Consider the following 11,835-nt stretch of genomic DNA (forward strand, 5'->3'; position numbering starts at 1 on the left):
TTCCAGCCTCCTGGCACCAGTTTTACTGAAAGTTGTGACATTTGCAGGTGTTAGGCTTCAAGGGGATGAAGTCGCACCTTCTACCCAGGGTTATGGAACTCCGTGCAGGGTGAGATTTCAGGGTTCACCCCTGGATGGAAGTGTGAGAATAAAACACTTCACATACTCAGGAAAGTGTATTTAGCTGCTTTACAGTATCAGAATAAGGCCTGCAAGGCCTTGGGCCTACTTCCAGCCTCCTGGCACCAGTTTTACTGATACTTGTGACATTTGCAGGTCTTAGGCTTCAAGGGGATGAAGTCGCACCTTCTACCCAGGGTCATGGAGCTCCGCGCAGGGTAAGATTTCAGGCTTCACCCCAGGCTGGAGGAGTGAAAATAAAACACTTCACACACTCAGGAAAGTGTATTTAACTCCTTTACAGTATCAGAATAAGGCCTGCAAGGCCTTGGGCCTACTTCCAGCCTCCTGGCACCAGTTTTACTGATACTTGTGACATTTGCAGGTGTTAGGCTTCAAGGGGATGAAGTCGCACCTTCTACCCAGGGTCATGGAGCTCCGCGCAGGGTAAGATTTCAGGCTTCACCCCTGGCTGGAGGACTGAAAATAAAACACTTCACACACTCAGGAAAGTGTATTTAACTCATTTACAGTATCAGAATAAGGCCTGCAAGGCCTTGGGCCTACTTCCAGCCTCCTGGCACCAGTTTTACTGAAAGTTGTGACATTTGCAGGTGTTAGGCTTCAAGGGGATGAAGTCGCACCTTCTACCCAGGGTTATGGAACTCCGTGCAGGGTGAGATTTCAGGGTTCACCCCTGGATGGAAGTGTGAGAATAAAACACTTCACATACTCAGGAAAGTGTATTTAGCTGCTTTACAGTATCAGAATAAGGCCTGCAAGGCCTTGGGCCTACTTCCAGCCTCCTGGCACCAGTTTTACTGATACTTGTGACATTTGCAGGTCTTAGGCTTCAAGGGGATGAAGTCGCACCTTCTACCCAGGGTCATGGAGCTCCGCGCAGGGTAAGATTTCAGGCTTCACCCCTGGCTGGAGGTGTGAAAATAAAACACTTCTCATACTCAGGAAAGTGAATTTAACTCCTTTACAGTATCAGAACAAGGCCTGCAAGGCCTTGGGCCTACTTCCAGCCTCCTGGCACCAGTTTTACTGATACTTGTGACATTTGCAGGTGTTAGGCTTCAAGGGGATGAAGTTGCACCTTCTACCCAGGGTTATGGAACTCCGCGCAGGGTGAGATTTCAGGGTTCACCCCTGAATGGAAGTGTGAGAATAAAACACTTCACATACTCAGGAAAGTATATTTAGCTGCTTTACAGTATCAGAATAAGGCCTGCAAGGCCTTGGGCCTACTTCCAGCCTCTTGGCACCAGTTTTACTGATACTTGTGACATTTGCAGGTGTTAGGCTTCAAGGGGATGAAGTCGCACCTTCTACCCAGGGTTATGGAGCTCCGCGCAGGGTGAGATTTCAGGGTTCACCCCTGGATGGAAGTGTGAACATAAAACACTTCACATACTCAGGAAAGTGTATTTAGCTGCTTTACAGTATCAGAATAAGGCCTGCAAGGCCTTGGGCCTACTTCCAGCCTCCTGGCACCAGTTTTACTGATACTTGTGACATTTGCAGGTGTTCGGCTTCAAGGGGATGAAGTCGCACCTTCTACCCAGGGTCATGGAGCTCCGCGCAGGGTAAGATTTCAGGCTTCACCCCTGGCTGCAGGTGTGAAAATAAAACACTTCACATACTCAGGAAAGTGTATTTAGCTCCTTTACAGTATCAGAATAGGGCCTGCAAGGCCTTGGGCCTACTTCCAGCCTCCTGGAACCAGTTTTACTGATACTTGTGACATTTGCAGGTGTTAGGCTTCAAGGGGATGAAGCCGCACCTTCTACCCAGGTTTATGGAGCTCCGCGCAGGGTAAGATTTCAGGGTTCACCCCTGGCTGGAGGTGTGAAAATAAAACACTTCTCATACTCAGGAAAGTGTATTTAACTCCTTTACAGTATCAGAACAAGGCCTGCAAGGCCTTGGGCCTACTTCCAGCCTCCTGGCACCAGTTTTACTGATACTTGTGACATTTGCAGGTGTTAGGCTTCAAGGGGATGAAGTTGCACCTTCTACCCAGGGTTATGGAACTCCGCGCAGGGTGAGATTTCAGGGTTCACCCCTGGATGGAAGTGTGAGAATAAAACACTTCACATACTCAGGAAAGTGTATTTAGCTGCTTTACAGTATCAGAATAAGGCCTGCAAGGCCTTGGGCCTACTTCCAGCCTCTTGGCACCAGTTTTACTGATACTTGTGACATTTGCAGGTGTTAGGCTTCAAGGGGATGAAGTCGCACCTTCTACCCAGGGTTATGGAGCTCCGCGCAGGGTGAGATTTCAGGGTTCACCCCTGGATGGAAGTGTGAACATAAAACACTTCACATACTCAGGAAAGTGTATTTTGCTGCTTTGCAGTATCAGAATAAGGCCTGCAAGGCCTTGGGCCTACTTCCAGCCTCCTGGCACCAGTTTTACTGATACTTGTGACATTTGCAGGTGTTAGGCATCAAGGGGATGAAGTCGCACCTTCTACCCAGGGTCATGGAGCTCCGCGCAGGGTAAGATTTCAGGCTTCACCCCAGGCTGGAGGGGTGAAAATAAAACACTTCACACACTCAGGAAAGTGTATTTAACTCCTTTACAGTATCAGAATAAGGCCTGCAAGGCCTTGGGCCTACTTCCAGCCTCCTGGCACCAGTTTTACTGATACTTGTGACATTTGCAGGTGTTAGGCTTCAAGGGGATGAAGTCGCACCTTCTACCCAGGGTCATGGAGCTCCGCGCAGGGTAAGATTTCAGGCTTCACCCCAGGCTGGAGGGGTGAAAATAAAACACTTCACACACTCAGGAAAGTGTATTTAACTCCTTTACAGTATCAGAATAAGGCCTGCAAGGCCTTGGGCCTACTTCCAGCCTCCTGGCACCAGTTTTACTGATACTTGTGACATTTGCAGGTGTTAGGCTTCAAGGGGATGAAGTCGCACCTTCTACCCAGGGTTATGGAACTCCGCGCAGGGTGAGATTTCAGGGTTCACCCCTGGATGGAAGTGTGAACATAAAACACTTCACATACTCAGGAAAGTGTATTTAGCTGCTTTACAGTATCAGAATAAGGCCTGCAAGGCCTTGGGCCTACTTCCAGCCTCCTGGCACCAGTTTTACTGATACTTGTGACATTTGCAGGTGTTAGGCTTCAAGGGGATGAAGTCGCACCTTCTACCCAGGGTTATGGAACTCCGCGCAGGGTGAGATTTCAGGGTTCACCCCTGGATGGAAGTGTGAACATAAAACACTTCAAATACTCAGGAAAGTGTATTTAGCTACTTTACAGTATCAGAATAAGGCCTGCAAGGCCTTGGGCCTACTTCCAGCCTCCTGGCACCAGTTTTACTGATACTTGTGACATTTGTAGGTGTTAGGCTTCAAGGGCATGAAGTCGCACCTTCTACCCAGGGTCATGGAGCTCCGCGCAGGGTAAGATTTCAGGGTTCACCCCAGGCTGGAGGAGTGAAAATAAAACACTTCACACACTCAGGAAAGTGTATTTAACTCCTTTACAGTATCAGAATAAGGCCTGCAAGGCCTTGGGCCTACTTCCAGCCTCCTGGCACCAGTTTTACTGATACTTGTGACATTTGTAGGTGTTAGGCTTCAAGGGCATGAAGTCGCACCTTCTGCCCAGGGTCATGGAGCTCCACGCAGGGTAAGATTTCAGGGACCACCCCAGGCTTGAGCTGTGAAAATAAAACACTTCACATACTCAGGAAAGTGTATTTAGCTACTTTACAGTATCAGAATAAGGCCTGCAAGGCCTTGGGCCTACTTCCAGCATCCTGGCACCAGTTTTACTGATACTTGTGACATTTGTAGGTGTTAGGCTTCAAGGGGATGAAGTCGCACCTTCTACCCAGGGTCATGGAGCTCCGCGCAGGGTAAGATTTCAGGCTTCACCCCAGGCTGGAGGAGTGAAAATAAAACCCTTCACACACTCAGGAAAGTGTATTTAACTCCTTTACAGTATCAGAATAAGGCCTGCAAGGCCTTGGGCCTACTTCCAGCCTCCTGGCACCAGTTTTACTGATACTTGTGACATTTGCAGGTGTTAGGCTTCAAGGGGATGAAGTCGCACCTTCTACCCAGGGTTATGGAACTCCGCGCAGGGTGAGATTTCAGGGTTCACCCCTGGATGGAAGTGTGAGAATAAAACACTTCACATACTCAGGAACGTGTATTTAGCTGCTTTACAGCATCAGAATAAGGCCTGCAAGGCCTTGGGCCTACTTCCAGCCTCCTGGCACCAGTTTTACTGATACTTGTGACATTTGCAGGTGTTAGGCTTCAAGGGGATGAAGTCGCACCTTCTACCCAGGGTCATGGAGCTCCGCGCAGGGTAAGATTTCAAGCTTCACCCCAGGCTGGAGGAGTGAAAATAAAACCCTTCACACACTCAGGAAAGTGTATTTAACTCCTTTACAGTATCAGAATAAGGCCTGCAAGGCCTTGGGCCTACTTCCAGCCTCCTGGCACCAGTTTTACTGATACTTGTGACATTTGCAGGTGTTAGGCTTCAAGGGGATGAAGTCGCACCTTCTACCCAGGGTTATGGAACTCCGCGCAGGGTGAGATTTCAGGGTTCACCCCTGGATGGAAGTGTGAGAATAAAACACTTCACATACTCAGGAAAGTGTATTTAGCTGCTTTACAGTATCAGAATAAGGCCTGCACGGCCTTGGGCCTACTTCCAGCCTCCTGGCACCAGTTTTACTGATACTTGTGACATTTGCAGGTCTTAGGCTTCAAGGGGATGAAGTCGCACCTTCTACCCAGGGTCATGGAGCTCCGCGCAGGGTAAGATTTCAGGCTTCACCCCAGGCTGGAGGAGTGAAAATAAAACACTTCACACACTCAGGAAAGTGTATTTAACTCCTTTACAGTATCAGAATAAGGCCTGCAAGGCCTTGGGCCTACTTCCAGCCTCCTGGCACCAGTTTTACTGATACTTGTGACATTTGCAGGTGTTAGGCTTCAAGGGGATGAAGTCGCACCTTCTACCCAGGGTCATGGAGCTCCGCGCAGGGTAAGATTTCAGGCTTCACCCCTGGCTGGAGGACTGAAAATAAAACACTTCACACACTCAGGAAAGTGTATTTAACTCATTTACAGTATCAGAATAAGGCCTGCAAGGCCTTGGGCCTACTTCCAGCCTCCTGGCACCAGTTTTACTGAAAGTTGTGACATTTGCAGGTGTTAGGCTTCAAGGGGATGAAGTCGCACCTTCTACCCAGGGTTATGGAACTCCGCGCAGGGTGAGATTTCAGGGTTCACCCCTGGATGGAAGTGTGAGAATAAAACACTTCACATACTCAGGAAAGTGTATTTAGCTGCTTTACAGTATCAGAATAAGGCCTGCAAGGCCTTGGGCCTACTTCCAGCCTCCTGGCACCAGTTTTACTGATACTTGTGACATTTGCAGGTCTTAGGCTTCAAGGGGATGAAGTCGCACCTTCTACCCAGGGTCATGGAGCTCCGCGCAGGGTAAGATTTCAGGCTTCACCCCAGGCTGGAGGAGTGAAAATAAAACACTTCACACACTCAGGAAAGTGTATTTAACTCCTTTACAGTATCAGAATAAGGCCTGCAAGGCCTTGGGCCTACTTCCAGCCTCCTGGCACCAGTTTTACTGATACTTGTGACATTTGCAGGTGTTAGGCTTCAAGGGGATGAAGTCGCACCTTCTACCCAGGGTTATGGAACTCCGCGCAGGGTGAGATTTCAGGGTTCACCCCTGGATGGAAGTGTGAGAATAAAACACTTCACATACTCAGGAAAGTGTATTTAACTCCTTTACAGTATCAGAACAAGGCCTGCCAGGCCATGGGTGTGTTTCCAGCCTCCAGGCACCAGTTTTACTGATACTTGTGACACTTGGAGGTGTCAAGCTTCAAGGGAACAAAGTCAAACCTTCTACCCAGGGTTATGGAGCTCCGCGCAGGATACGATTTCAGGTTTCACCCCTGGCTGCAGGTGTGAAAACAAAACACTTCACATACTCAGTAAAGTGTATTTAACCCCTTTACAGTATCAGAAAAAGGCCTGCAAGGCCTTGGGCCTACTTCCAGCCTCCTGGCACCAGTTGTACTGATACTTGTGACATTTGCAGGTGTTAGGCTTCAAGGGGACGAAGTCGCACCTTCTACCCAGGGTTATGGAGCTCCGCCCAGGGTAAGATTTCAGGTTTCACCCCTGGCTGCAGGTGTGAAAACAAAACACTTCACATACTCAGGAAAGTGTATTTAGCTCCTTTACAGTATCAGAATAAGGCCTGCAAGGCCTTGGGCCTACTTCCAGCCTCCTGGCACCAGTTTTACTGATACTTGTGACATTTGTAGGTGTTAGGCTTCAAGGGGATGAAGTCGCACCTTCTACCCAGGGTTATGGAACTCCGCGCAGGGTGAGATTTCAGGGTTCACCCCTGGCTGGAGGTGTGACTATGTGGATTGTTTTGTTTTCACACCTCCAGCCAGGGGTGAACCCTGAAATCTCACCCTGCGCGGAGCTCCATAACCCTGGGTAGAAGGTGCGACTTCATCCCCTTTAAGCTGTAAACCTCCAAATGTCACACATTTTACTAAAACATGTACCTGGAAGCTAGGGATGGGCCGGAGATCCTGAAGGCTAAGATATGATACTGTGAATGGTGTTCATGTACGTTCTGGACTATGGGAAGTGTTTTGTTTCCTTCCCCTACCTCCATCCAAATTAGCAGCAGGCCTCGATCAGGCTACAGGGCGCAGAATATGATTTCTGGTCTCAGGTCTCCCTCGTGACATACCATTGGATTCAGGAGTGGTCCCCACTCCAGCGATAGGGCTGAGTAGAACAGTGGTAGTCACAGGCCTCACTCTGTACTGTACTATTCAGTTCCGCAGTGGGCCTCCCCCGGTCATAGGCTCAGCGTCTGACATACAGTAACTCACTCTGTCTACAGATGTCACCTCAGACGTACACCTAGCTCCAGCTGTAAAAATCAGCTCAGCAGAGTGCCTCCATGCCGGTACTGGGGTCACCATTTCAGGTGCATTCACACCCTCTGCTCTCACTTGGGGTGTCTTTAAACATGTAGGCCTAACTCGGCCGCCTTCCTTCATTGTGTCACTGTGTATTTATTGTATTGAGTCTGGCTCGGCGCTCGGCAGTGAATGCCCTCTGCCTGCATGTGAAGCTGCCAGCACACGGCCGCCTGGTGATGCGTGCGAGGCTGGAGCCAGGGCCGTGCCCCGCTGCTTGTAAGCCCCGAGCCGAGGGTGCCACAGCCGAGGGTGCAGGCGCGCGGGGAGGGCCCCCTGGCCCCCGGGCCGGGGGCTCCCTGGCATTGTTTCCACCCCGCGCTCGGCCGGCGGAGCCCTGTGTTACTTTGGCCCGTTCCAGAACGCGCTCCCCGCGGCCCCCGCAGCCCCACTGTGACGCCACAGGGCCCGCTCCCTGCAGGAGCCCCCTCCCTCCCGCGGGCCGCCGCTCCCGGCCGCAGGAGTCGAGAGTGGACCGGGGAAAAGGGGCCCGGAGCCCGGGATTTCAGGCATGGAGGCGCCCGCCGTCGGGGGAGCGCCGAGTCTCCCCGCGGATCACAAGCCAGGGACGAGGGGTGGATCCGAAACGGGGGCAGGCGCGGGAGAGGGCCGAAGCTGGGCTCCTGGTCATGTATGCGTGGAAGCGCGTGTTTAACTGATTGTGTTTTAAAACGTGGATAATCCGAAGGTAGGAAACACAAAAGTCAGCTGGGAGCAGAGAGCCGAGTGTGCCTCGCACAGCCCTGTCTGCTCGGGACCAATCAGAGGCCGGCTCCTCCCTGTATATAATCACGGGGCTCGGGTCTGGGAGGGACATTTCTTTTCAGTGACAGCGCCCGCGCCGAGACTCGCATTACAATGGCCGAAACCGCTCCAGCCGCCGCGGCGCCTCCCGCTGAGGTCGCCCCCAAGAAAAAGCAGCAGAAGAAGACAGCGGGGGCCTCGAAGGCCAAGAAGCCTTCCGGCCCCAGCGTGGCCGATCTGATCCTGAAGGTGGTGACCGCCTCTGCCGAGAGGAAGGGAGTCTCCCTGTCGGCCATGAAGAAGGGGCTGGTCGCCGAGGGCTACGATGTGGACAAGAACAAGAGCCGGGTCAAGGCCTCCGTCAAGAGCCTGGTCAGCAAAGGCGCCCTGGCCCAGCTGAAGGGCACCGGGGCCTCCGGATCCTTCAAGGTGAACAAGAAGCAGCTGGAGGGCAAGAAGGCGGCCAAGAAGGCGGCCGCCAAGACCAAGAAACCAGCGGCCAAGAAAGCTGCCCCAGCCGCCAAGAAGCCCAAAAAGGCTCCCGCGGGGGTCAAGAAGAGCCCGAAGAAGGTCAAGAAGCCAGCGGCAGCAAAGAGCCCCAAGAAGCCCAAGGCTGCCCCCGCCAAGAAGGCTGCCAAGAGCCCAGCGAAAGCCAAGGCGGCGAAGCCCAAAGTGGCCAAGAAAAGCCCTGCCAAGGTAGTCAAACCCAAGGCAGCCAAGCCCAAAGCAGCCAAGCCCAAGAAGGCAGCGCCCAAGAAGAAGTAAGGGCTTGCACCGAGACACTGCAAACACAACGGCTCTTTTAAGAGCCATCCACCCGGTCCAGAAGAGAGCTTGTTCGTCCCCACCCTTGCACCCCGCGTGCACACTTCTCTATGATAATAAACGGCACAGTAAATCCATAGCGCGCCTTTCCGCACGCGAGTGCCGTGTGTGATCTTGGTCATATGAAAGGCTCTTTTGGTGTTGCGTGGATTGGAATCTTTATAACAAAGAAAGAAGGGGGTCTGGGAGTTATTAGACCTCAGTTCATAATAAATGTGAGATAACGTGTGCCTTGGTGCTTTCACTGTAACCGGGCAGACTCGAAGTGGTGTCTGCATAAAGCAGACGATTGTGAAAGTGAAATCGAGCGCAGTTAACGGCGGCGTGTTCCAGGGTGACCAAGGGCGGTACACTTATAACATCCTGGGCTGCTCGCCCAGTTGACCAGGGTCGAGAAGGGGGGCGAGGGGTTCGTGTGACTACAAATGAATGGATGGACACTGAGACAAAGGCTGACCGAAGCGCCGGCTTCGGCTCCAACGTACATCATCCAATCCGGAGGGTTCCCTTTTCTCCACAGCTCATTGGAGAGACAGTCTGCAGCCTCAGGTTGAGTAGCCAATCGTTGCACACCGCGGGCTATTTTCGAACGTGGGGCGGGAGCTTCAGCCAACCAGAGCAGCCCTCCGTCTTCGAGTGCATAAATAGGGCTCTTGCCTGCTTGAACGCCATTCTTCCTCGCTCGTCGTTGAAAGAGACCGCTCCCGCCATGGCCCGCACCAAGCAGACAGCCCGCAAGTCCACCGGCGGCAAAGCGCCTCGCAAGCAGCTGGCCACCAAGGCTGCCCGCAAGAGCGCGCCTGCCACCGGCGGCGTCAAGAAGCCTCACCGCTACCGACCGGGCACCGTGGCTCTCCGCGAGATCCGCCGCTACCAGAAGTCCACCGAGCTCCTCATCCGCAAGCTGCCGTTCCAGCGCTTGGTGAGGGAGATCGCCCAGGACTTCAAGACCGACCTGCGCTTCCAGAGCTCCGCCGTCATGGCCCTGCAGGAGGCCAGCGAGGCCTACCTGGTCGGGCTCTTCGAGGACACCAACCTGTGCGCCATCCACGCCAAGAGGGTGACCATCATGCCCAAGGACATCCAGCTGGCCCGTCGTATCCGAGGCGAGAGGGCCTAAGGAGGCACACCGACCCGATCAACCACCACAACGGCTCTTTTAAGGGCCACCACCCTGTCACCTACGAGCTTCTCTTGTCTGCCATGGCATGTTCTACAGGTTAGGGTGGGTTGGCTGGGAGTACCACGAGTACTGGGTAACTTATACCGGCGCAGGGAAACCAGAGCACTCCGTGTTCACAGTGCACGGCCACCTCTTCAATTAATAAAGAGCTTTGTTTGGGTAGAGGGTCGTGTTGGGATCCGCTGGTCACAAGCCAGCGCTGTGGGGCATCTGTGCTCCCGGTACATCGGGTTCATGTCTCCGATTTCGGGAGCCGTTGCCCTTGGTCTTACAGTACAAACAGAACGTGGCCCCACGCACACACTTAAAACTGGTCACCCGAAACATGGAAAACAATAAGCCCGGGGGCAACCGTGCGAGTTCCGCGCGGGCTTTATTTAACGTCACCGTTACATTACAGAGCTTGTGTGACACTTGGTCCCAAAGAGGGCTCATTCATATAAACATGTTTATTAAAACGGGTTGCCCGCTCCATCGTCCCTCGGTCTGCAGCAAGCCCCGTGAAAGCAGGTCTTGTGCGCTCAAAATTACCGTTTAAAACACTTTTTTCTCCGGTCATAAATGAAGCGCATTAGCTCTTAGGGGAGGACGTGAGTGGCCCTTAAAAGAGCCGTTGTGTTCGTTGGGGATACGCCTCGAAGCCTTACTTGGCGCTGGTGTACTTGGTGACGGCCTTGGTGCCCTCGGACACGGCGTGCTTGGCCAGCTCTCCGGGCAGCAGCAGACGCACTGCGGTCTGGATCTCCCGGGAGGTGATGGTGCGCCGCGAGTTGTAGTGGGCCAGGCGGGAAGCTTCCCCGGCGATGCGCTCGAAGATGTCGTTCACGAAGGAGTTCATGATGCCCATGGCCTTGGAGGAGATGCCGGTGTCCGGGTGCACCTGCTTCATCACTTTGTAAATGTAGATGGCATAGCTTTCCTTCCTGCTCCTCTTGCGCTTCTTCCCGTCCTTCTTGGGCGGCTTGGAGAGCGCTTTCTTGGAGCCCTTCTTGGGAGCCGGCGCGGACTTGGCTGGTTCAGGCATGGTCGACAATCTGCACCGCTTCCTGTGGAGCCGAGAGAAATAAGGCAGACGTGCCCGGCACTTGTATTTATAGGCTGGGCGTGTAAAGTAGCTGCTTCTCTGCTCTCCCTTCTCATTGGCAGGCAAAGGCAAGCCCCCCACCTCCTAGTGTACTGCGGTTCTGGGACTCTGATTGGTGAAACAGAAGCCCTCCTCCCTCCAATGAGAAGTACTATCAGCGCCTAGCTGTCAACCAATCAGACGCACCCGAAGTCTTTATATCGCCGGAGTCCCGCAGAACAGCAGTATCATTCTCTCTGTTGTGTGAGTGAGCCCCTGCATCGATCGCCATGTCTGGACGCGGAAAGCAAGGAGGAAAGGCCCGCGCTAAGGCCAAGACACGCTCTTCAAGAGCCGGGCTCCAGTTCCCCGTGGGCCGTGTGCACAGGCTGCTCCGGAAGGGAAGCTACGCCGAGAGGGTGGGCGCCGGTGCCCCAGTCTATCTGGCTGCAGTCCTGGAGTACCTGACCGCTGAGATCCTGGAGCTGGCCGGCAACGCGGCCCGGGACAACAAGAAGACCCGCATCATCCCCAGACACCTCCAGCTGGCCATCCGCAACGACGAGGAGCTGAACAAGCTGCTGGGCCGAGTCACCATCGCCCAGGGAGGAGTCCTGCCCAACATCCAGGCCGTGCTGCTGCCCAAGAAAACCGAGAGCCACAAGGCAGGGGGCAAAGCAAGCAAGTAAAGGCCCGCAGACCACCGTGGAAACACACCCTAAACACAAAGGCTCTTTTCAGGGCCAACCACAGACTCCATCAAAGAGCGTGTCCGTGCCAAGATGTTACTCTGGCGGCTTCATAGTTGCGGCAGCGCCCGCACCGTCGCTACATAGGAGGGCATGCCCAAGCCCTCTGACGTACACATAAATGTCACCCCCGT

The 11,835-nt window shown here is 53.3% G+C and overlaps 3 protein-coding genes across 3 annotated transcripts; 2 read left to right on the plus strand and 1 right to left on the minus strand.

Moving 5' to 3' along the window:
• The first annotated feature begins 7,765 nt into the window (after window positions 1–7,765).
• On the plus strand, window positions 7,766–8,647 carry LOC146772002 (histone H1.3-like). The gene has a single exon (XM_085640230.1). It carries the CDS (start codon window positions 7,996–7,998, stop codon window positions 8,644–8,646), a length of 651 nt encoding a protein of 216 aa, XP_085496356.1. The 5' UTR covers window positions 7,766–7,995; the 3' UTR covers window position 8,647.
• Window positions 8,648–8,983: 336 nt separating this feature from the next.
• LOC146772003 (histone H3-like) lies at window positions 8,984–9,878 on the plus strand. The gene has a single exon (XM_085640229.1). It carries the CDS (start codon window positions 9,140–9,142, stop codon window positions 9,824–9,826), a length of 687 nt encoding a protein of 228 aa, XP_085496355.1. The 5' UTR covers window positions 8,984–9,139; the 3' UTR covers window positions 9,827–9,878.
• A 279-nt stretch (window positions 9,879–10,157) lies between these two features.
• On the minus strand, window positions 10,158–10,950 carry LOC146772004 (histone H2B 1.2-like). The gene has a single exon (XM_085640231.1). It carries the CDS (start codon window positions 10,911–10,913, stop codon window positions 10,533–10,535), a length of 381 nt encoding a protein of 126 aa, XP_085496357.1. The 5' UTR covers window positions 10,914–10,950; the 3' UTR covers window positions 10,158–10,532.
• Window positions 10,951–11,835: the final 885 nt, after the last annotated feature.

This window comes from Triturus cristatus, unplaced genomic scaffold (genome assembly GCF_964204655.1).
Source record: "Triturus cristatus unplaced genomic scaffold, aTriCri1.1 SCAFFOLD_680, whole genome shotgun sequence".
NCBI lineage: Eukaryota > Metazoa > Chordata > Amphibia > Caudata > Salamandridae > Triturus > Triturus cristatus.